At 31.7% G+C, this 27437-nt stretch overlaps 1 protein-coding gene across 1 annotated transcript; it reads left to right on the top strand.

Annotated features, from left to right (window-relative positions):
* The first annotated feature begins 1849 nt into the window (after positions 1-1849).
* Positions 1850-23490, top strand: LOC143063521 (myeloid differentiation primary response protein MyD88-like). Its single transcript, XM_076235720.1, has 6 exons — positions 1850-2405; positions 9816-9890; positions 11070-11132; positions 11560-11752; positions 14250-14341; positions 20923-23490. Exons 1-6 carry the CDS (start codon positions 2027-2029, stop codon positions 21507-21509), a joined length of 1389 nt encoding a protein of 462 aa, XP_076091835.1. The 5' UTR covers positions 1850-2026; the 3' UTR covers positions 21510-23490.
* Positions 23491-27437: the final 3947 nt, after the last annotated feature.

Genomic DNA, 27437 nt, shown 5'->3' with positions numbered 1-27437 from the left:
ATCAACTAAATATGTACCACTAAATAAATCGTTAAATCCAAAATGAAAAGACATAATAAATTTAGTTGGGCGAGAAAAACAAATAGAATACATTTAGACTCAATACATCAAAAGTATGAAGACTTGAAGAGAAATAATTCATAGAATGTCTAAAAAATATATAATGAATTAGCAGCTAAACATTTTATATTAAATAAGATAGTAACACAACAGCACAAAAATAAATCTACATATGACCTAAAAAGATGGACATTGGCCTCGATTCTATAGATAGGCTGTGAACTAAGTAATACATTTTGGGGGGAATGCTTTTCATCGATTTTTTTCTTATGTTTCATGTTTAATTGTCTTGAATTTTGATGTGGAGTATCTTTTATATTGACATTAAAAAAAAAAAAATCGAACAGATTACTGAAACGACGTATGCATGATTTAGCCTGGGATCTTGTATTTCTAAAACATAGTCTCATCATGATATGTCCTGCTAATTATTTCAATATTTTATGCTTTAAAATCTTATATTTTAAACGTATTCCTCGGTTTTTCTTTCTTTTTAACATCACATGTGTTTTGCTTTATAAAACATACATTTGAAAATGAGATAACCATAAAGAAAAGGTGTCAATTCTTTCAGTTTCCGTTTTACGTTTCCGTTCCTTATTCCGTTCCGTTCTCCGTTTTCGCCGTTTAGCAACACCCGTTCCGTCCCTGTATGTCACGTATAAAATTATCACATTTAAACAGAGACATATATATATGTCTCTGATTTAAATATTCCTGACTGAGAACTGAGAGATATAATGTCTTTACTCAGACCTGGGAATAGTATATGTTAATATATATGTTCCTGCTCAGACTAACTGTTAGTTTGGAATTTCTTATAAAGACAAAGTTTGGGTGAGAAATCCAATTTTGAATGTTCATTTATACAGTCTTTCAAGGGATGTTCTTCTGAAACACACTTTTAATATTTATCCTGGGTATAATTAAATTTTTTTTCTAATATAGGATTTCGCTATAATTTTTTATAAATAAACTTTATCATATACTTAAAAGAAAAATGAAATAAAAAAATGGGATCACCGTTCATTTAAGCTCACAGTCTGCCTCCTGAAGAAGCATACTTTTTTGTTAATGTCCTTTTTTTCTGTTGAACTAATAGGAGAAATAGAGGTAATATCGAAATAAAAAAATAACTTGGCCTAATTACAGAAATCGCTTAAATTAATTTTACAATTATTTAGTTTATGTACAGCTTATTTGAAAACAATAATAAAAAATATAGGTCACCGATGAGTTAAAAAAGATATTTCAAATTTGATGCCAAAAAATGGCATTTTTGCACCAAAGGGAGATAGTTTGGAGCTTTTTTTTTTAATGATATAAACCTGAGACTACTATAACACATAGTAGTCTCAGTATAAACATTTTAAAAAGTCATCTGGGGCCAAACCAAATCGATTTTCTGGGTTGATGTTAGATTTTTGTACCATATCATAAAGTAATAACTAGAAGTTTAATGAATGAAATTTGTAATGAAAAAATAAAGGTTTAATTTTTTGCTGAAATTTTTATACCCACGAGCCACCTTAATTCAGTTTTAAAAGGGACATCTATTAGAGATTAGAGTGAACAGAGACATATACAAATCCTTGCTGGGATGCGGTAAAATAACCTCGGTTTCAAATTATCGGCCTTTCTGTTTAAATATCTGATAATTATACTTTTTTGGCTATTTTATATTATCCTATTGTATGTATTATTGAACATAGGGATCGTAACGCAAATTATGGTAATGTCCCGAAAAGAAATACAATGGGAATTCCCCATACGATATGCGCATGCGTAAAGTGAAATGCACTTCCTTCAACACGGAAGTGTTGCCAGATGAAAATAAGTTGATAGGACTTGTGATATTCTTGCGATTTAGCAACTTTTTAATATATGACAATATGAAGTAATTCACAATTATGTTGTATGAAATGTTTTGATTGCTTTTAAACTGACATAACATGAAAAAAACATAATGTCGCGTAAAATGGACGAAGATATGGAAATTTTGGATGACACGGGCGAAAGTTTAAACCTGGATTCCAGGTTAACATCTATCCCATTAGATGCTTTGCGAAGAAGCTCGAGGTCTAAAATTGCACTGTATTTAGACGATCAAAGTGATATCATTGACGAAGATTGTGGCTATGTCACCGATTGGAATGGTCTTGCAGAGTTGATTGGATTTACAGCACTCGAAATGAGAAAGTTTGGAAGACAAAAGAGTCCAACTCAGGATTTGTTGTTCGACTGGGAAATGACCCCAGCTTTAAACCCAACACTTGGAAATTTGTGGAAGTATTTAATCGAACTAGGCCGTCTTGATGTCTTACAAGACTGCAGAAGCTTTGTCAGTGAGTAAAAAAAAAATATGTCGCCGAAAATTTTCATATGTGTTTTTTCTGTGTAGTTCTGTCTACGACGTTTGCAGTCATATGTCAGTATTATATATCCTATTAGTGCAAGATTGAAGAATGGTTGACCATGTTGACTGGAATAATTTTCAACACATTAATATCTTACCTGCATATCTTATATGTGGGTGCATCACTTAAGGTCTAAACACTTTTAATTTGTGAATCTAAGTCTCTAGGGATTCTCTGATTATGTGTCAACATGGTCAAACTAGGCTCTTGATCCTTTTGATTCTCCAACTTTGCTATTATTCGTTAACTGAAAATGCAATGTATATAATACATGACCATGATGATTATGCAGTATTATGATTTTATAAGTACAAAAAATGCAAAGACAAATTAAGAGGGGGGCCTAGGGAAAAAATGGTTGGTGATATAGGAAATCACTGAAGTACATGTGTACAGGGTGACTGGAGCGGGCCCCCTCTTAGGCAGTCGGCGGGCATCCACTTATCACTTATCTGGATCCATCAATGAAATGTACATGTAATCGATAGACATAGGAAGATGTGGTATGAGTGCTTACGGACCAAAGTGATGACTTTTTGTGTATGCATACATGTATATAAATTATAATGCTACAACATACTAGTATTAACATGATTATCTGTTTTTGGGAGTGATTATAAGTCCTGAAAAAACCTGGGTTTTCCCACCCATGATATCCTGCAAGGTACATGTACTGGTTTTACTTTGCCAACACTGGAATAAATGTAAATTGCTTATGTAGAAGACATAGTTATAAATACATGATACATTGTGTATATATATGTATAAAATTAATTACTACATTTTGATCTACATGTAACATACATATAATACATATTTGTTTGGTAGCATTCAGTTATAATGATTATAAACAATGATGAATTTCTCACTATGGTAACATTGATATTGTATCCTTAAAAGTTATTTCCCTTTTATTACAATTCTAACCCATATTGCTTGGCTCAAAGCGCCAAGTGATCTTTGTTCATCACTTGGGTCTGTAAATATTTCAAGCAAATTAATGAAATTTTTTTTTAAATCTTCCTCTCTGAAATTGTACATCATGTACAAATGTACATGTTTATCATTTTTTTATAACTAAAGTTAAAAAATAATCTAAATTTGATGTCATTAACTGTACGAATCTTGTTTATGACCAGTTGATAAACTACAAAATTTAGAGTCTCTAACATGTCTTATCTCATTTTTAGTTCATGTTTGCTTAAAATTTTAAAACAATACTACATGTAAGTGATACTCTGTCAAGCAAAATTGATCAGCAAGACAAGAATTATCTTGAACAGTAAATGAGTTATCATGGTTATACATTCAACACAAATATGTTAGGAAAATGATAGCTTAATTAATTAATATTTATATATATGGAATTGTTCATTATACATGTACATGTTTTTTTAGTTATAATAATATATACATCATTTTGTACATGATCAGTCATCATGTTGTACATTTTTTCATTGTTTAATGCAAATTAAAGACAAAAAAAGAACTTCATATAAATACTGACTTCTCGACTATTTAACATGATTAATTTAACATTTTTTTCAAAAGTACAGATACTTAAATGATTAATTAACAGTCATGGGACTTACTTAAATCACGGTGTCCTGATCATTCCATAAATGTATGAAGTAAGCTTAAGAGTTGTCTTTCTTTTAGTAATCACCTATTTTAGCTTTAGATATATAAATACATGTATATATATATATATATACAATACTAATTATGTTGCTAAAATTATCTGAACCAACATTTGTATTGATAGGATGACCATAGCCCAGGGCCGGATCCAGCCATTTCAAAAAGGGGGGTTTCCAACCCAGGACAAGGGGGGGGGGGGGTTCCAACTATATGTCCCCATTCAAATACATTGATCATCCAAAAAAAAAGGGGGGTTCCAAGTTCCAACCCCTGGATCCGCCACTGTAGCCAGTCATGTCAGGTCATGACCTTGTACTGAATCTGGGATAATGACATGACAGATCACTTTTTAAAGTATTTTCTTAGAAAAAATCACTACTTTAAGTGCTTTTATTTTAATTACCCCCCACTATAATCTCAACAATTTTGATCTGGAACAGTAAAAATTTATTTCATAATATGTAAGAAGAAAATTACTCCCACTAGTGCTGAGGAAAATCTGCCAAGAAAGTATCAGTTCGTTAGGTATAAAAGCCTTTGTTATAACATTTTATCAAGAAATATAGAATGTACAGCTAGATGATTGCATCAAAGGCATAAACATGATAAACTTTGCTATTAAAAGAAGAAAAGGATTTATTTTTTCCCATTTTACTAATGATAAATATATATTAAATCTGAACCTATATCATGTATATCATGAAGTGTCATGTTTATGTTTAAAATTATGGTAAAACTACACAAAATCACAATTTGTGTTAACATGTCGAATTTGTGACTTAAATATCATGAATATAGAGATTTTTATCACTTATTTCAGTAAATCCCCTGACTAATGAATGTACATGCACATTGTACAATGTATTTCCTACAAACAAATTAACTGTGTGGTTTAACAGTGCAGGTCATGTGAAGTGGGATCATTTAACCATATATGTAGATGTAAGATCATGTAATACATCTATGATATAACATTGATATTGCATCCATCCAATCTTGAAAAAAACCACATATTTATAGTTATACATGTAAAACAAATGATCATTATGGTACAAATAAATCTTTCCTCTATGGCCAGTCTATGGCCTTAAATGATAAAACATGTAGTATAAAAATAGAAATTATATAAGAACAAATTTGATTTTTTCTTTTATTTCCTTTCATATCTTAATTTTTAATTGTTTAGTATTTTATTGATGGCTGATGTCATGGTTTAGATATGTGTCAAGTTTGATTTTTAAATATATATATACCCCTGGATGGAATTTTGTGGTTTTAAGTTTAAATGTTTTCTGTAATATAAGGAACTGCTATTGACTTCCTCAAAGTAGCATGCCCTTTAAACATGATAACTTTATATTTTAGGAAATTTATAGGTGAAAAGATATTTAAAATAATACATATATATATATACATGTATATGTAGTCAATACTTTAGAATAAAAGAATAAAATCAATTTTTAAATAGCTGTTTTCATGGCTGTTGTATTACATTAATATCAGCTGCATGAATATGTTGTTTGAATTTCTTGTCCTTGTTAAATTGTGTTGTGTACAGGTAATATTTAGGTTTAGGTACAAAATGTATAATATACCGGAACATAAAGTTCTTTTGTCTCAATATGAGACTGGTATACATGAAAAACATGGACTGGAAAAATTAGTTTTAAACATTTAAACAACTTAATTGTATATACATGTATATCAATGAATGTGCATAATACATGCAATGCATAGATACATGTATATCATGTATATAGAATTATTATCATGTGTCATAGTTCATACCACAAGCATTGACAAGGCTTAATTAATAATGACATGCATTCATCCACAATCATCCACTTGAAATAGTTTAATTTTGAAAATAAAAAGTATCATTTAATCTCAAGGTTAATTGTTAGAAATCGGCTACCTACATGTACATGTATAAATTTATGAAATGAAAAAAAAATGAAACAAATTGATTTAAATAGATTTGATAGGAAATCATATGGACCGGAATATATAATATATTTAATAATTATTAATTTGATATCAGCCTCATGTTTGTTAGTTACATGTATGAACTGTTCAAAATGTTCTGTCAGCTAATGTACAATGCTGCACATCATGTACATGTGGAGTTGTTATTAGTCCCCTTCCAACAAAGTCTGTATATCCATGCTTCATAGATATAGGAAGACAAAAAATGGAAGATGTGGTATGAGTGCCAATAAAACAACTCTCCATTCAAGTAACAATTTATAAAAGAAAACCATTATACATATACATGTAGGTCAAGGTACGGCCTACAACACAGAGCCTTGGCTCACACCAAGCAGCAAACTATAAATGGCCCCCAAAATAACTTATGGAAAACCATTCAACCGGGAAAACCAATATTCTAGGTATATAAAAACGAGAAATGAGAAACACATATGACCTACATAAATAGACGACAACCACTGTACATCATATTCCTGACTTAGAACAGGTGCAAACATTTGCAGCGGGATTAAATGTTTTAATGGTACCAAACCTTTTCCCTTTTCTGAAACAATAGTATACATGTAACATCACAACATAAAAAGACACACTATAAAATATCAATTGGAAAACGCAAATTAACACACAATGAAAAAAACTATATGAATCAAGATTTTTTTTCCTACATAGAACTTTTGATGTCTTACGTTTGTTACAGATCAAGTTCAAATTTTGTTCGAGGCTGATGATTTTGGACAATACACATTGTACATGATCCAATGGTCTTTGGATTTTGAAAATTCACTCATATAATCAGTTTTCATGGTTTTCCACACTCTTTTTTTGTTGTCATGTTGAAGACATTGATTTGATTTTTGTTATAGATATATTTTACACCATGATAAAGATAGATTAGTTAGAATTTTGTTTCAGTACAGTTAATTTTTAATTGGTAGGGTACTATGTACATGATGACCTTCCATGGAATACTCTCAGAATGCTTGTTAATGTTAGAAAATCTATAGCTACATGTAGCTGGAATAAACTCTAAATCATCATTACATTGTATATATTACCATTTGTGAAATAAATTGACAGTTCTGACATATTGAAAATTGATATTTGTTTGATTAAATCTGTCAATTAAATACATCATGCATACATATATGAGTCAGTTTAATTTGAGGTTCATGTAATAATGCATTTGTATCAGCCAAAACTATACTAAATAAAGCTTTTTTCACATGTGTCATATGTTCATTATTATATTGGAACATATTGTTCATGATTATATTGGAACATATGTTCATGTTTATATTGGAAAATGTACATCTGGGACAATTATCAAAATAATGATTAAGTGACTGGGTGACGATAGGAAATAACCAAAGTTTGCTTAAATCACATCATGTGTATTTGAAATACAATTTTAATTGTACAATATACATGTACATGTATTTTACAATCAACATGATCAATAAGACCTTTTAAAAGGTTAAAAAAATATTCTTGGCTTTATTTTTTTTACAATTAATCATGTTAAAAGGAAAGAGTTTTTATTTTAAACTTAGAAAAATGATACTTGTACTTGTGTTTTACTCAACATCCGTTAGATTAATAATTGATAGACTTACTTTTTTTAGAAACTTATTTACAAATGTTCTACGTTTTAATTATAGTACAGCCTACATTGTTATTGGCATTCCTCACACATCCATATACATGTATGGGGGTCAGTCAACTGTCACTGTTGAATAGATATAAGAAGATGTGGTATGAGTGCCAATGAGACTGTTGAACTCTCCATCCAAGTCACAATTTATAAAAGTAAACTATTATAAGGTCAATGTACGGTCTTCATCACCGTTGGCTCACAACGAACAGATGTACATGTACCTGAATGACATTTTTATGTGTTTCCATTTATAAGTTGTGCATATAGCAAACCTTTTCCAACATTATAACTTGGTTCAAATTATTTTTCCTGGGATAGAAAAGGTGGGATACAGGCTTACACTGCAAATCATTATGGTATAGAACCACTAATGGAAGGTCCGGTCGGAAAGATCATACAAGAAAGTAGTACATATTTTAAACAAAATAGTTCCTACGCATAGCTGTATCTTTGTCAATAGCGGGTATATGTGTTTAGTCATGTTAGTTGTGGTATTAAATGAAAGCTTGGGGACTAAATGGGATCATTGTAGAACCCTTGTTGAAAGATTTATTTGAATAATAAAGAATTATATGAAATTTAAATAGAAGGGCACATTTGACCTGTTGTTCAGATCAGAAGTTCCTGTTTTTGTACTTTTAAACTTCGGGGAACCAGTATATATACGCTCTATTAAATATGCAATTAAAGGTATGTTCATTTTTTCAACACAAGTCAGGATATGGTACAGCTTTGACATGAAATAACTGCCACTTTATTTGAACTTGAGACAAAGTAGCCATTAATGCTTGAAGTTGCAGAATTTAACATAGAACATGTAGAAAGCAATGGGGCTATGAATTAATGGTTTTTGTCGAGCCTACAACTTTTGTTGCAGAAATCTCGACATAGGGATAGTGATCCGGCGGCGGCGGTGTTACCTCACTTCTTAAAAGCTTTATATTTTAGAAGATGGAAGACCTGGATGCTTCATACTTTGTATATAGATGCCTCATGTTACGAAGTTTCCGTCAGTCACATGTCCAATGTCCTTGACCTCATTTTCATGGTTCAGTGACCACTTGAAAAAAAAGTTCAGATTTTTTGTAATGTTGAATTCTCTCTTATTATAAGTAATAGGATAACTATATTTGGTATGTGTGTACCTTGCAAGGTCCTCATGCCCGTCAGACAGTTTTCACTTGACCTCGACCTCATTTCATGGATCAGTGAACAAGGTTAAGTTTTGGTGGTCAAGTCCATATCTCAGATACTATAAGCAATAGGGCTAGTATATTCGGTGTATGGAAGGACTGTAAGGTGTACATGTCCAACTGGCAGGTGTCATCTGACCTTGACCTCATTTTCATGGTTCAGTGGTTATAGTTAAGTTTTTGTGTTTTGGTCTGTTTTTCTCATACTTTATGCAATAGGTCTACTATATTTGTTGTATGGAATAATTGTAAGGTGAACATGTCTAGCGGACAGATGTCATCTGACCTTGACCTCATTTTCATGGTTCAGTGGTCAAAGTTAAGTTTTTTGAGTTGTGGTCTTTTTATCTGATACTATACGCTATATTTAGTGTATGGAAATATTTTATGATTTATATATTAGTCGCGCAGGTTTTATTTGACCTTGACCTCATTTTCATGGTTCATTGCTCAGTCTTAAGTTTTTGTGTTTTGGTCTATTTTTCTTAAACTATAAGTATTAGGTCAACTATATTTGTTTTATGGAAGCATTGTTAGCTGTACATGTCAGCCTGACATGGTTCATCTGACCTTGACCTCATTTTCATGGTTCATTGGTCTTTGTTTAGTTATCTTGGTTAATGTAACGTTTATGTGACAGTTGTAATAAAGCTTTATACTTAGGACTATCAACATAATATCAATGATTAGTAAAGAAGGCGAGACATTTCAGTGTGTGCACTCTTGTATACCTTATATGTAAATTTCAAGACTTTTGACCTATGGTTTCTAACAACTTACTTAATTGATCTCTAGTGGATAAATATTTCATAGGCAATCATACCACATCTTTTAATATATATTTTTTTTTCTTCATTCTAGTAAAAGATGCTGAGAACTACATTTTAACAAAAGAAAGATTAGCCAATGATTATCTACCAGTGCAAGAAAATTCAGGTATTGTATATGATTTAACTTATTTTACCAACAATCCCTGAGAACACATTAATAATATTCATCTAATTTATTTTTTATTAATTGACTTGTGAAAATGCTTTGAAACACATGTATGTGAATTTGATTGATTGGTTTAAATGCTGTACAAAAATACATTTACATGTATCTGATTTACCAGATACAATACCTGAAAACACATTCATCTCATTGTCTGCTTACAACACATTTTGTACCTGAAAGCACATTCATCTGATTTTAACAGGTGCAATGCCGAAAAACACATTTATTGATTGATTGGTTATACATTGCTGGAAAACACGTTTATTCACATGATACATCATCTTCGCTAGACAAGGGTTACAATCCACTTTCCTCCTCTCCACCCTTGGCGGATTGAGATAGAATTTTTGAGACACAAGTAATGATTTTCATTGGTTGCAGTTGAAACTTGCTGCATCCAATCAAAAAGCGCCTATAACATGATCACCTGTAAATGTAGAAAGTGTATGTAAACAATTGCCACATGCTTATTGTGCAACAAGTCTTTACATCCCTAAACATACAACTATATTTAGTGACAATTTGAATTTTTTTAATCAACTAGTAGAAGTTCCTATGTATGTTTCTTGAACAAATGCATGAATGTCAACTTTTAATTTCGTTTCCTGCTTTATCAAGTGTGTAGAATTTGGAGGCTAGCGTGTTAATTTACCTCCAAATTGAAGAGTTCAAGTGCTACCATTGGTCAAGAATAATGTATTCGGAATGGGCGTGACTTTAATCTACAAATAGATAGCGCAACATATTGTTATCACAAATGTTTGCTTAATCTGCCAAGGGTGGAGAGAAAAAGTGGATCATAACCCTTGGCTAGCGAAGATGATGACACATATGATTTATTATGATTGACCAGTTACCATGGTTACTATGCCTGAAAACACATTCATTTCAAATCATATCTATGTAAAAAAAAAAATAGTATATTTACTGAAACACCAAAAATCTTTGAATTATCATTGTGATATATTAAACACAAACAGTAAACAACAAAAAAACATTACTTGAATTATTTTAGAAAACTGTGGTTTATACAAAAGTCAAATTATTGAAGTAGGTTGTACCTGAACAATTATTTATGTATTGACAAAAATAATATTGGTAAGATTTCTTTTTATACAGTTTCACAAAGTTCAGCCCCTGACCATTATGTGGATGAAACTCGAATGCTGGTCACTGGAGACAGTAAGTGCTACATGTATTATATTATATAATATGTAAAAAAAAAAAATTGGTTAAAAACATATTTTTTTATTGAAAAAACTTTTCCTTAAGTCAAGATGAAAAAATATGCATTCAAGCAAAGGACATGAAGGAAAAAAACAAATTTTACAGAAACATATATCTGAAAGATTTTAGACCTTCATTATGATATTATAATAACATGCAGATGAATAAGAGAATGTTGAGTATAAGAGTTCCATGTATCTACAATCTTTCTAATTGAAACAAGACGATGCTTAATATGTAACTGCATCCATTGAATTCAACAATAAATAGTTTGTGCTCTCTGCTCTAGTATCAATTGAAGTAATTTGTATTTTTTACACAAAAATTTCTAAATTTACAGTACATGTATTTCAAATACTAATTAACAACTTGTGTTTTTCAGTTGATGGCAGTATAACATTATTTGATGCTTTTGTATGCTACAATGCAGATTCTACAGGAAAGGATATTGTTTTTGTGAAAGACATGATTAAAAAGCTTGAAAAGGAATATGATCTGAAACTATGTGTGCCAGGTAGAGATGATCTACCTGGAGGTTCCAGATATGTTACAGATGCCAAACTTATAGAATCAAGGTATTTTATCTCTGGTATATTTATAGAATATAGTTGGCCATCTCAACTCGCAAGCGTTGGTTAGGCAAAAGTGAGAAAAGCAATTGAGTTGAGATGATCAATGATAATCTGTTTATTGCTATTTTACCTATGAAAAAGTTATTAATTTCATTGACAACGGCACATGCTCCCTCAGTTTCTAGAGATAATTTTTTAAATTTCATTCTACTGTGCTGAGAAAATAAAATTATCAGGCAGTAACATCAAAGATAAATTTCGTAAAAAAGCAGTAAATGTCAAAATATGTTGAATGATTTTACCTGAAAAGAACAAGGGCATTGGTGTTTACTTTGTTGACTCTTTAAGTTGTGTAGAATTTTAAGGATTACCAGTGTTCCAGCTAGGCCGTTTTCAGAGGGCGCGGCGCCCGCCCTTTTCCGAGTGGCGTCCTGTGCCCTTTTTACAGTTTCCAGGGCGCCCTGCCTTTTTTGAAGATCGATTGCATATTAATTTGCGTATTGATATGATACGCTAATTACTAAATTTTACCTGGGGAAAAGATTATGACTTTGTTTACCACCCCAAGCTAATCTATGGTTACAACTGGTGTCATAATCTGTTGTTATAGGTAATCCGTTTATCGGATGGGTCATTAATGATCATCAACATTAATTCGTTCAAATAGAATCGGTCAGTCGGCAATTATCTTTGAAGAAATGTGCATACAACAACTTGGGCACAATTTGCGATGTTTACCGTAGTTTCATGGAAGAAACGTAATGACAGAAAGTTGGAAAACCATTATACTTGTTTTCTGTAAAATAAACAGAAAATTCAGACGTATTTGTCATTGACTGCCTTCATTTTTCATACGAAAATATCAAAATCGGCCGCCATATTGTGATCATATTTACATCATATTTACGTACTGTTTATAATCCTCCAAAGAAGGAGCACACCCGAATAAAGAAAGATAACTCAATCTGATTTTTTTACTAGCATTGAGTAACCCATTTACATATTCTAAAATGTGTCTCCATACTTCTTGCTTAAGAATATATATGTTTAGGTATTTATTTTGAGTTATGGGAAAAGTTAAAGAGGGTCTTAGTAGCAGTGTTGGTAGGGTGCCTTGGTCATCTTTTTCTGTATTCTTTATTTTTGATACTATTTTTCACTGTTGCTTTATATCCTAAAATTGTGAATTTACTGAGCACAGCTGTTTTGTGCTGTATTGCCATCAAGCACAGCAGGGGTAGAAAGGTGAAACTGGTAAAATGTGGTAGACCATAGAAACAGTATGAAACAGATCTCCTTTCAAAACATACTGCATATAAAGTTCAACTGTGCCAAGCAATGATAAAAAAACTTGTGTGACAAGCTGCTTGACAAGTTTTTCAGCCTTAAAAGTAGAAAGATAGAGTTCTATATGGGCTAAAGATATTGTTCTTGTATAACCTGTGATTCAACGAATAAACACAAATGTTTGATTAACATCTTTTATTAAAATATGCCCTTTTCATATTATCATATCGCGCGTTAAATGCCCTTTTTCAGGATTGGCACCCTGCCCTTTTGAAAACCTAGCTGGAACACTGATTACAGAATTTATATATACCTGTACCAATGGTTGCAAACACTGTTAATTTGGACACATAATCTTGTTATTCTTCACTTTGAATTCTATCAGTTATTGCACGCACCTATAAAATCAATGAAAATACAGGTAACAATAGTGCTGATTTCTAACAAAGTTAATTTCACCCGTATTAAAGCTAGAGGTCAGTCCCTGTTATGAATATTGTTAGTGGTAGGCTATATGTCCCCACCATAGGTAACAATTAAGGGCATGAAGTGTTACCCTTGACTTTCCTTCTGTCCAATTTTTGTTTCTGAGAGTAAGTATTGGTGGATAATTGTCTCTTAACATTTAACCTACATCAATTTAAACACAGGTATATTAAATTATGAATCATCTTAATTAACTACTTTTTTCAACCATTGATTGATAAGTAAGAAAAATCACACCATGGTTAGATAATTTGTCATCATGGTCATGCATGTTATGTATTTTGAGGAAAGATTCATTTTTGAAAAAAGGATTGTTTTTAATTTGCCTTACCTAGCCTGTGCTTAAATTATTGTAAGGTTTTATATAATGACAATTGATGCAAAAGGATGAGTATAACTGTGACAATAATAAGAATTAACATTCTGATATCTGTATGCTGATTGATCTGAAATTGCAATAACTAGTTAATGTCACCTGTTTGTCCATTCTTAAAAAATATATGTAATAAATGCGCACAATAATTCTAAAATAAATTTTCAGCATGTCCAGTATTATAGGCAAAAGTCCAGTCTTTCAGAGACTTTCAATTGATAATTCTTATAATTTGGCATAATTTTGAAGTAAAACTTATTGCCAATATTGGGAATACTTTCATTTACAGGACAATAGGTATATGTAATACTCCTACATTTATCATCTTTAAAATATTTTTTTTTATTTTTGTAGATGTAAAAGAATGATAATAGTTTTATCACATGAATATCTACATAGCTCTGCTTGTGATTTCCAAGTCAAGTTTGCTCATGCTTTAGCACCAGGTAAGACCTATTGTAAAAATTAACAAACAATTGAGTATTAATGGTGTAATCAGGTGAGGCTTTGGAATTTGTGTCACATGCTCATACTCCTTGTTGCTTTTTCCTACAATACAGCATGTACAAGGTAAAATATTTTGTCCCATAACACACATTTATCTTTTCATATAAAACTTAATAGCTCATAAACAGTCATTAACCAATTCAGCACATTCTTAATTTTATTTCTTTTGATTTGAGACCCAAATAATACCAATGCAAATATAAGGTTGAAGTCAGAGTCAGTCTATTCCTGCCATATCTTAAAATCAAATATCTGGAAAAGGAGCTCCATAACCTATCAATATTTTTAACTTATTTTGATTCATAACCAATGCTCTTCCAACTTGTAGCATCAATTCTAAATTCTTGGTTTTTTTAATTTCACCTAAGTTCATCCTTAAGTTCTTGTTTTAAGTAATTAAGTCTCCCAAACAAAGTTTGGAGACTTATTGTTTTTGGTCAGTTCTTATTATTTTTATTATTATGGCACCCTCAACGGAGTTGGGGTGACGTATTGTTATTCTACGTTTCTTTTTATGTCACCCGATCGACAATGTCGGGTGACATATTGCTTTTCTTATGTTTCTTTGTTATTATTATTATTCTTCCACCTTTTTTTGTCCGACAGGTTTTTTGAAGTAAAATTGAACCAATCTTAATGATAATTCACTATAAGGAGGAACAAAAAATTTCGGGTTGCAGTAGGGTCGAAGACCATAAAAAATGGCTGCCGTTTCCATGGAAACGGAACAATTGTGAAAAATTCCAGTTTTTGGTTTTGTGAATAATTTAGAGATGCTTAAACTCAGAATCATCATATTTTATCACAATGTAGGTGCCAGCCATATATTGGTTTTGGATGATATTGGCAATCATTGGAACCACTATGTTGCCATGGAAACTACCTCAAAAATTTCAAAAATTTCAAAATGCTCCAAATTTTTTGAAACTTTAGCATAACGATGAGCAACTTTGGTAGATGTGGAATTTGGCTTTGGAATTTCCAAAATGTCTGCCGTTTCCATGGAAACAATGCAAAAAGGTCAAAATGCTCTAAAAACCTCAGGGTTTGGTCAATAATTTTGGTATGCTAGAACTTGAAATCATCAAATTTTTACACAATATAGTTGTCCACTATATACAGCTTTTGAATGATTTTGACAATCATTGGAACTACTCTGTTACCATGGATACAGGACCAAATATTTCAAAAATTTCAAAATGCTCCAAAATTGATCAAACTTAATATGATTGTTGACTGGCAGGTCTGGATGACACTTTTGACTTTGGAATTTCCAAAATGGCCACCGTTGCCATGGAAACTGCAAAAAGTCAAAATTTCTCAAAATGCTTTGAACTTAATGAAACTTGATATTATTGTTAACTGCCAAGTACAGATGAGACTTTTGACTTTGAAATTTTCAAAATGGCTGCCGTTGCCATGGAAACATCAGAAATGTGAATATTTTTAAAATGCTCTGAATGTACTGAAAATTTACACAAAGATGTATTGCCATAAATATATGTGCATTCACTGTTAAACCATTTTGAAATGGCTGCCGGTTAGTGGCAATAGGGGAAGGGTGACATCCGCTATTGCTTGCAATGGCAATTCTAGTTATGGCACCCTAAACGGAGTTTGGGTGACATATTGTTATTCTACGTTTCTTTTTGTTTTTTTTATTTTTATTATTATTTTTCTTCCACACATTTTTGTCCAGTCTGGAACTCTCATGGGAATGGACCCAAAAAGATGGAACTATACCATAATGTGAACCACCAAATGAAGATTTGCTTTTTGGGGTTGGCACTTTCAAGATGGCTGCCGTTACCATGGAAACCTAACAAATGTGAAAAAATTCAGTTTTTTGTTTTGGTGAACTATTTGGATACTATTTAACTCAGAATCATTATATTTTAATACAATGTAGGTGCCCACTATATACAGGTGTTGGATGATTTTGGCACTCATTGGAACTACTATGTTGCCATGGAAACTACTCCAAAAAATTCAAAAATATCAAAATGTTCCAAACTTAATGAAACTTCACAGTAACGATGAGCAACATTGAAAGATGTGGAATTTGGCGTTGGAATTTCCAAAATCGCTGTTGTTACCATGGAAACAATGCAAAAAGGTCAAAACTTTGAATTTTCACAGAACATTCTAGAACATCAATGTTTAATTTATTCTAGAGACATTAAATGGTATATGATTGTATATGATTATGGAGGGAAAAAATTGCAGCGGGGGTTTGACTCTGGATTATTCAAAATGGTCGCCGTTACCATGGAAACAGCAAAAATACAAAAAACTTCAAAATGCTTCAAATTTATTGAAACTTATAACAAATGATGCTCAGCTAATGTAGACTTGACTTTTGAGTTTGGAATTTCCAAAATGGCCGCCGTTACCATGGCTACCGCTCACCTGGCAATAGGGGAAGGGTGCCATCCGCTATTGCTTGCAATCGCAAATCTAGTTTTTATGTCACCCGATCGACAATGTCGGGTGACATATTGCTTTTCCTCTGTTTCTTTTTCTGTATTATTATTATTATTATACTTCCACCTAATTTTGTCCGCCCGCTTTCTCAGAGCCAAAAGTACCAATCCAAATGATGGTGCACTATAACAAGGAACCCTGTCTCCCCCGAGTCTGTGCAACTTTGGAACTAAAAAATGGCTGCCATCACCATGGAAACGGAAAAATGGTGAAAAAATATAATTTTGGAGTTCCTTGAATTATTTGAGAATGCTTAAGCTTAAAATCTTTAGATTTTAATACAATGTAGGTGCCCTCTATATACTGGTTTTGGATGTTTTTGGCACATTTTGGAACTGCTATGTTGCCATGGAAACTACACCAAAAATTTCAAAAATATGGAAATGCTCCAATTTTTTTGAAACTTTAGCATAACAATGAGCAACTTTGGTAGATGTGGAATTTGGCGTTGGAATTTCCAAAATGTCTGCCGTTTCCATGGAAACAATGCAAAAAGGTCAAAATGCTCCAAAAACTCTCGGGTTTGGTGAATAACTTTGGTATGCTTGAACTTAAAATCATCAAATTTTTATGCAATATAGTTGTCCACTATATACAGGTTTTGAATGATTTTGATAATCATTGGAACTACTATGTTACCATGGATACAGGAGCAAAAATTTCAGAATGCTTCAAAATTGATGAAACTTGATATGATTGTTAACTGTCAAGTCTAGATATGACTTTTGAAGTTGGAATTTCCAAAATGGCCACGGTTGCCATGGAAACTGCAAAAATGTCAAAAATTCTCAAAATGGTTTTAACTTGATGAAATTTGATATTATTGGTAACTGACAATTTAAGATGAGACTTTTGACTTTGAAATTTCAAAATGGCTGCCGTTGCCATGGAAACGGTATAAATGTGAAATACTTTAAAATGCTCTGAATATACTGAAAATTTACAAAAAGATGAATAGCCATGCATATTTGTGCATTTTACTGTTAAACAAATTTGAAATGGCTGCCGCTCAGTTGCAATAGGGGGAAGGGTGACATCCGCTATTGCTTGCAATGGCAATTCTAGTTATTATTATTTTTCTTCCACTATTTTTGTCCGGAGCGGTTCTCAGAATTGAATGGACCAAAGTTGATGGAACTATGGTATAATGTTGAACACCATGCGAAGTTGTCCCTCTGACTTTGGAATGGTCAAGATGGCCACCGTTACCATGGAAACAGCAAAAATGCGAAAAATATCAAAGTGTTCCAAAGTGGAAAAAACTTCACAGGAATAGTAACTGGCATGTGCTGATAAACAGTTTGACTTCGGAATTTTCAAAATGGCCGCCGTTACCATGGAAACTGCAAAAATGTCAAAAATTTCAAAAACCTCCAAAATTTATGAAACTTTAAAAAAATGTTAATTTGCAAGTGTATATGTACTCTTTGACTGAGGAATTTTCAAAATGGCTGCCGTTACTATGGCAATGGGGGAAGGGTGCCATCCGTTATTGCTAGCAATTACAAATCTAGTTCTTCTTCTTCTTCTTCTTCCTCTTCTTCCGCCACTTTAAAAATGAACTTGTCCGCAGCGTTTCTCAAAAACCGCTTGTCAGATTGACCTAGAATTTCATAAAATGGTAGACTAATATGTCTAGGTGAGCCATCAATCTTTCATTTGTGCATTGGGGTCTATTAAGGGGTATTTTGGGGGGTAGAAAGGAGGGAGAGGTTTACTATAGAACCCTATGGGATTTTATTTTCAAAAATTTTCAAATGAATATAACTTGAAAACTGTAAGTGATAGATACATGCAGTCTTCAGAATTGATTATAGGACAATTAAACAAATCACATGAAATATAGGGTGAGTCCCTGGGAGTTCATCCCCACCCCCTTCAATTTGAGAATATGCTTATATCTTATAAATGGTCCAGATCCCCACCCCTAAACCATATATATTCTTAAATGGGACGATAAAACAAATCAAATGAAATTAAAGGGAGGTCCCCGGGGATCATCCCCACCCCGTTCAATTTGAGAATGTGCTATTATCTTGTAAACGGTCCAGATCCCCATTCCTAAACCATATATATTCTTGTAGGGGACAATAAAACAAATGAAATTAAATTAAAGGGAAGTCCCTAGGGGGTCACCCCACCCCCTCCTGTTTCAAAACTTGTAATCGGTCAACATCCCCACCCCTAAACCATATATATTCTTGTAGGGGACAATAAAACAAATGAAATGAAATTAAAGGGAAGTCCCTAGGGGGTCACCCCACCCCCTCTTATTTGAAAACTTGTAAACGGTCAACATCCCCACCCCTTAACCATATATATTCTTGTAGGGAACAATAAAACAAATGAAATGAAATAAAAGGGAAGTCTGGAGGGGGTTACCCCACCCCCTCTTGTTTGAAAACTTGTAAACGGTCAACATCCCCACCCCTAAACCATATATATTCTTGTAGGGGACAATAAAACAAATGAAATGAAATAAGAGGGAAGTCCCAAGGGGGTCACCCCAACCCCTCTTGTTTGAAAACTTGTAAACGGTCAACATCCCCACCCCTAAACCATATATATTCTTGTATGGGACAATAAAGCTAATCAAATAAAATTAAAGGGAAGTTCCTGGGGGTAGCCCAACCCCGTTCAATTTGAGAATGTGCTATTATCTTGTAAACGGTCCAGATCCCCACCCTTAAACTATATACATTCTTGTAGGGGACAATAAAACAAATCAAATGAAATATAGGTAAATTTCCTGGGGGTCAACACCACCCCCTCCTGTTTGAATACTTGTAAATGGTGGAGATCCCTACTCGTAAGCCATATATATTCTTGTATGGGACAAAAAATCAAATCAAATGAAGATGGGACCATATGAATGGCGAGTTAGCGGAGCTTTGTTTGGGAGACTTCGTAACAGCATCCTGTTACAATTACTTCTTGTTTTCTTAAAGAATCGTATTTTAAATCCTTCTTTAATTTGCATTGTTAGTAATGGTTGAGAACATATTGCACTAAGACCCATTGCTTAAAGGGAAAATATAATTAAGAGAAAACAAAGACATTTTCATTCATCTAATATCAATTTAATATTAAAACGATGTCAGTTCAGTATTCATATATATTTTCAGAATTTTTGAACAAGTATAAATAATTTCCCAAAATGTAATATACCCTTTAATACATTAATTCAATTATATGCCTTTGTTTTCGATGTTTTTGCTGTAAGGTTAACATGTATAACTTTTAACTTAATTTTAAAAATGTACAGATTAAACTATGAAACACAGATGATTTGAATTTTGTATCACATAGATCTAAGAAATTTGGAATGAGTGCCAATGAGACAACTCTCTCATCCAAGTAACAATTTGTAAAAGTAAACCATTTTAGGTCAAAGTACAGTCTTCAACATATAGCCTTGGCCTTGAATGCATGGTTAAAAGAAAATGGATGAAATAGCTTATTACCAAATCATTACTGATTTAAACAGTTATTTCCTGTAAACCCTTGTCTACTTCTTGACTTTTTATTACGACATGTATTTCATGCGTCTTTTTTAGGAAGTAATCTTTTGGGAACAAATTTTAAGTGCTCATTGAGTGAAAAAACAGTCGGTCATACATACTACCTATATAAGTATTAGCAGGTCTATGATGTGTAAAAAGTTAAATCACAAAAATACTGAACGAGGAAAATTCAAAACGGAAAGTCCAAATATTCAAATGGCAAAATCAAAAGCTCAAACACATCAAACGAATGGAAAACAACTGTCATATTCCTGACTTGGTACAGACATTTTCTTAATGGAAGATGGTTGACAAATGGTTGATGAAATCTGGTTTTAAAGGTAGCTAAACCTCTCACTTGTATGAATGTTAATAATCAGTAAGTCAGAAATGAACCAACACAACAACAAAATTAGAACTTCACCATACAGCTTTTAAATTCTATCGTGACATTCATCAAAGCCTCTAAACGTATTTTTTCTTTACAGAATCCTGATATTTTGTGCATCATTCATACAATTATGTTTTTGTAGGTGCAAGAAGTAAGAAGCTTATTCCTGTACTCATAGAACCTTCAGTGCCTATTCCACAGATTCTTAGACATGTAACATTGTGTGACTATACCAAAAATGATCTGATGGAATGGTTCTGGGACAGACTAGCTAAGTCAGTGAAGGCACCATTAGATCCTGAACCTAATCGTATGGGCTCTAGTGTAGAGTCATCTTCACCGATGTCCATACCTTCCAATTCTTCATCTTCTCTACAGTCACAAACCTCGCTTTCACCATCACAATCTCTGTCGTCTATTGAAAATTACCGTCTTACAAATGACTCAATAAAGAATGCACAGCGTCAGCTATCAGAGTCAGCATCAATGTCAAGTAACACGAGTAGTGACTCTGGATTTCACTCTTCGTCATTCCAGTCTCAAGGGGCCTCGTCGCTTCAATCAAATCAAAGTAGCTTCAGTAATGAATATACATCATTATCTACAGAGAGTTTCCCTACTTCATCGAGTAAGGCACGAGAAAAAAAGAAGGGTACTAATATATTTGGACAATTAAAAGCAAAGGTATCTGGAAAGAAGCACAATAATAATACAAGTAGTCAAGCTTGATTCCTTGTGAGACTCTGTATATGAAAATATGTGTGATGATACTGTTTGTCTAGTTACAAAAAATTAAACATTGTATCAAACTTTATTTATTTATTTATGATACAATATGTGTAATTTTTTTTTAAATTAATGCATGGTCAGCTTTTATAATGTTTTGTTAATATTATGAATGGCAAATTAAGTATTTAATTGATAATTACCACTGTGAATTTTTAAGTGTTAACAATGGTTAAGGTGCTACCCAACACTTTCACTAAAATTAATTTGGCTCGTTTAATTTTCACAAAATTTTGTCAAAGTAAATACTTTAACAAAAATATAAAAATTTAAAAATTTTGAACCAACCGTTTTGTCAGAAAATTTACACTGGTTATATAGCAATTTGTCAAACACCAATTTTGATCATTGAGAAGTTTAATATTCCTTTTACAACACAATGTAATTAAAACGTTTAGCTGTCTTTACAGAGTTATCTCCCTGTAGTGTTAGGTACCACCTTAAGTGTTAAGTCAGACATCTAGTTTAGTCTGTCATGAAGTAGAAGCTCCTTTATAATAATACCTCCAAAAGGAAGAAATATTCTGAAATGTTATTTTTACTGGAAAATATATTACAGTAATGGTTTCTATAAAAATTAGCTGTAATGCTTATATGGAATATTTGTACCCTCAAGAACAGATTTTATAGCATTGTTTATAACGGAGTGTCCAGAGGGACTTCTGTTATTTTGGAACAAATATATATTTACATAACTTCTAACTGGGAAACAAAAAGGAAAAATAAAGAAATAATTCCTACAATCTATTTTAAAACCAAAGTAAAATAACATGCCAATGTTGACTCATATTAAGCAAATATAGAAAATGTGATCAAGGAGGGAGGAGTATTTGTTATTGCTGATTCTGTTCAATAATATATTTACAACTAGGCGACATAAGATTCAGTATTGAGACCTTTATTTTAGACGGAGGCCAAGGGGACACAATGCACCACCTTTTTCTAGGAAAAATTTGGTTGATTTTATTGGAAATCCCCTTAAGCATGACCGGAGCAGGCACCCTCTAAGGCAGTCAGTGTACTTATGGGATTTGCCATGGGATGTGTAATGAGGAACTCCTGACTTTTTTGTTTAGTAAGTTTATGTGTTAAGGAAGTTTCCTCCTGTTAAAATATTACTTCCCAAGGTTGGAAGGAAATAAAGATAACTTTTGCTGGTACATTTGTATGTAAATTGTTGAGAACAGATGACATATTTTTTCTGCCAGTTAGACTGTTGGTATCTAGAAAATGAATCAATTATAAAAAAAGATAGTGCACAATGGATATTTTTAGTTGAGATCAGAACAAAATGTAAACTGAATTAAAAAAAATTGTTATTGCTATGTATATGAGACCCTGGATGGGTTTATAGAATAGTAATTAATGGGCAAAATGTAAATAGAGGGAAAACAATTAAATACAGAATAATATGGTGTTAAAATATGAAGGATCGGGAATAATGTCATGAATGAGGTGTTAAAATATTAAGAACAGAGAAAAAGATACATAAAAGATAAAAGAATACAGAAAGACTTTGATTGGCTGTTTATGATCTTAACTTTATTAACAATCTTTTAAACATCTGGAAAATATTTGTATGCATCATTGTCTGTTTCTTCATTTCACCACCCTGATGTAATAATACATGTATATATAAATGGCAAAACATGTTAGTTAATGATTTGTTTATAAAGCTAATTTATGATTTATGTATAAAGCTAATTAATGATTTATTTATAAAGCCCTCATCATCAGGGAAAAAGACAACTTAGATTTATTTTGTATTTTACCATATCAATTTTAAAATAGGCAGTTGAATAGGGCAATTAATGCAAGTGAACAAAGGTAACTATTTCATTACAGGTATTTGTCTCATTTTATTATGTTATGTAATGCTTTTTTACATCTTGTTAAATGCTATAAAATAAAGAAAATTTGTGGACGAGTAGTAATTTTCGATAAAAAATTGCCATGTTTCATTTTAAGTTTCATCAGTTGTATCTTGTCAATGTATTCATGGTATTTGAAAATCTGAACTTTATTTAGTATATAACAGTGATTTTCCTCTTTTCATAGAAAAAGTTTGATATAGTGTCACAATTTTTTTCATCATACTTGTATATATGATTTCTGCTCTGATTTCAACAGAAAATTGGTTAAAAAACAAAAGAAGTTGTAATTTAGTTAAAATTAATTATCATATCTTCCTACATTTAATATGAGTATGACCCAGAAAATATATAAGGTTATTATTTCATCAATCATGTTAATGTCTCATTCTATCATCTTTATACCAAGCATTTAATAGGGTATTACATGAAGGAGGTACTGCTTCAATTTCCAGACTGGATACCTATGCCACTGTCCTATAATTTTACTGCCATACAGAAGTACAGTGTCTGTTAACAGCAATATAAATTGCAGCACAGATCTTTGAAAGGACTCCCTTTGGTTGCCAAAACAATTTATCATGACAGTATCTGTTTTCTTCAGGAAATTGGCCCCTTCAAAAATATTTGATCTGTCCCTGAGTTGTAAAGAAATTTGAAAGCTGGCAATTACAAATCTATGAATTCAATTGATTGCATGTTGGTTTTCAAGTTTAAATAGCACGTACATGTATATGAAGGCTATTAAACAGAATGAAATGAAATTTTAAATGTTTGGTGGTCTAAATTTCTATCAAAATGAAAGAAAATTTGTTATTTGGTTGTTTTAATACTTGCTTTATTGATATCATTATTAAGATAAAAATTGATGACGCTCTAATAATTAAAATTTTAAATACATTTCAATTTCATGTCTATTTTACATGTCAGTTTAGTAAGTGGTTGTGAAAAGAATTCAACTCACTGCGTCACTATTTTATATTAAATCTGTAGAAATTAGATATTTAAAAAATCAATTATCATATGATGTACATTTCAAATGTTTATGTCATTTAGTTTATTATTCATAGCTGTCAAGTTTTTTTTATATAATTACTTCCTCCTTCATAAAAACATGTATATGTATATATTTATATTTTCTATAAATCTCAGGACTGGGTCAAGTAGATCTTGTGATTGTTTGAAGTAGGTCACATGTCCATGGATGTTAACCATAATTTTAATTTTATAAGTTGTTTTTTTTTAAATGGATTTTCAATTCACAGTTTATATTTTCAAATTGCAGATTACGAATGGATGATGTTTAATTGCAATTTGAACTGAAAAATTGAGCACTTGTTAAAACATCCATCATTGTTGTAAAAAACCACATAATACATTATTGAAAAGGTAGTCAAGTTTAAACCAGACGGACTCTTAAATTTCTATTATCAACATTTATGTATTGTTAACAGGTATGATAAACTGAAATCTTTCTACATTCCTTTGCATATTAAAAATGTAGCTCAGCGTGTCAGTTAAGTACAAAGCAGAGTTAATATTCACATTTGCTCATCCTGAATATGCATTAATTTGCTGCTGGTTGTTAAACAACCGTCCATCATTATTATCATCTTTCTTTTACTTGGCCCTAAGTCCCTTCATACTAACATTCCATATACAGTGAAATCTGACTTAACTGAACCTCTTCAGGACTTAAGATTTTGTTCGGTTTTGGCCAATGTCCGGTTATATCAGGTTCACAATGCATACAATTTGATATGAGGGTGCTTAAGAACATGTTTGGTTTATACAGGTTTTCGGTTTATGCATGATTCGGTTCAGCCAGGTTTCACTGTATTTGGAACCTTTATTGCACTTCATTTTGTCAGTAGTGTATCTAAGTCTTCGTATGAGATGTTCATGGTGTACATAGTTATAAAAATTATTACCTACTAATATTTATTTTTCATTTAGAATATAGGTATTTAAAAGGCATTATAAAACAAGTGTTTTCAAGAGCTAATTGCAGAGTGTATCATTCAATAGGGTCTTATAAACTCCTGGACAGGCCAACGTGATTGAAATAGCTGAACTATTGATATCTTGTACATAAAATATGCATATCTTGTACATAAAATATGCACATTTTTTCAAGTTTTCATTGTCACCTTTTTTATAGAGTTCTCAAAATCATTTTCCTTGTTGATCCATGAAGATTTTTTTTTGTCCTTGCCTTTTTTTTATTGTGAAATACCAAAATTTTGTAAGTCCTTTGCTGGTCAAAACTTTCAAACCACAACTTTTCAAGAACTCTGCTTGTGATTATAAGTGTTGAAAACTAATATTGGTCACCCAAGAAACATACATGGATGCTTAAAAAATAACACACAGAAGAAATTTTCTATCATGTTTTTTATATACAGTTAGAAATTGTAAGACTTTATATTTTTTATTATCCATCAGTACATTTGAATATCAACACATGCATTTAAACAATTATTTTTTTACTAGAGTGCAAAAGTTAGTAATTATTTATAAGCCTCTGTGATAGTTTTCTTAATGAAATATAATATAAAGAATTAAAATGTTAAATGTCAAATTGTAAATAATCAACCTAAACAATATCACATATTTTTATTAAGGAGAACAATCATAACTTCATAATAATTTATAAACTTTCAATGCAGAATTGAGCACGAGGCAGTTTTAATTTGAAGATCCAGATTACACCTCATTCTTCAAATATATTGATAAACAAAATAATATCCAGAGAAGGTATTAAGTATCGAATAAAAAGTGTTCATACAAAAATAATAGTTTGTGGTTATTTTTTTTTATTGTGTTTGAAGCACCCAATACAGAAAAAAATGTATGAAAATCTTTCATGCCTCAAGCTGAGCAGCAGAATCAATGGTCTGATTATGTATAAGGTGTTTGATGCATTCTGAAAGATATGTATTAGTAATAGTTTATCAGAATATGTTAATATTGTCTATATGGTTGAAATTTATAACTACAAGGAAAAACTATCTGAAGTAGACCATGATGAGATTTAGAATATAACAATTGTCCACTTAACACTGCATATTTCATGATGTTCAGTGATGATGTTACCCTTTGTTAAAAGGAAATAAATGCTTCAAGCATTTTACATGTCAATGTCTTTTCTAAATGAACCTAATTGACTTAATGATATTTTTAATTGTTGGCACACGTGTATACTTAAAAAAATTGTACATAGGAAGGAAATAATTGGTAACACTTTAAATAGGTCACCAAGTAATAAAACCATGCTTTAATTGTTTAGATTTGTAATAAGTAATTTGTTAGTTTTGGTTGTTAAGTTATGTCATTTTGAATTGCTGATTTTTTTAAAACTAAATGCAATAAAGACATTCACAATATTTTGTTTTTTATTCTTTTTTATTGTCAGATCATATTTTTAGTTATTTGTTTATTGAGGGCACCATAAATATAAGAACCAACACATTATAAAACTAAGATGCACCATCATTGATTGATTCATAAAGAAGCATCATTACAGATTTGTCTATTTAGAAGAAATAATTCATATATTTCAATTAAAAGGTGCCATCACATAATGTGTTTTTGCTCACCTGGACTAAAGACACATGGGTAAAATGCAAGATTTGTCATTTGTCTTCAGAACCCCTATAGGTAGAATTTGACTGAGGTAAAACTGTTCAAGATATTTTATATCAACCTACTGTTCTTTTACATCAAAACTGTCAAACAACTTCCCAAAGGGAGTTATTGCACTAAAATGACGAGTTTTACAATTGTTCCATTTTTTTTGGCGATACACCTATTATCTTGATAGATACTTTGTTTGAAAATAATTGCCATACAGGTACAGGACATTTTAAGACAAACTGGTGGGCTGAGTCTGATTTTATGTTTTTATACGACCGCAAAAATTTTAATTTTTTGGTCGTATATTGCTATCACGTTGGCGTCGTCGTCCTGCGTTGTCGTCGTTGTCGTCGTCGTCGTCCGA

The sequence above is a fragment of the Mytilus galloprovincialis genome, chromosome 2 (assembly GCF_965363235.1).
Source record: "Mytilus galloprovincialis chromosome 2, xbMytGall1.hap1.1, whole genome shotgun sequence".
Classification (NCBI taxonomy): domain Eukaryota; kingdom Metazoa; phylum Mollusca; class Bivalvia; order Mytilida; family Mytilidae; genus Mytilus; species Mytilus galloprovincialis.
The sequence above is the reverse complement of the archived record's forward strand: the minus strand, read 5'-3'. Positions and strand labels throughout refer to the sequence as shown.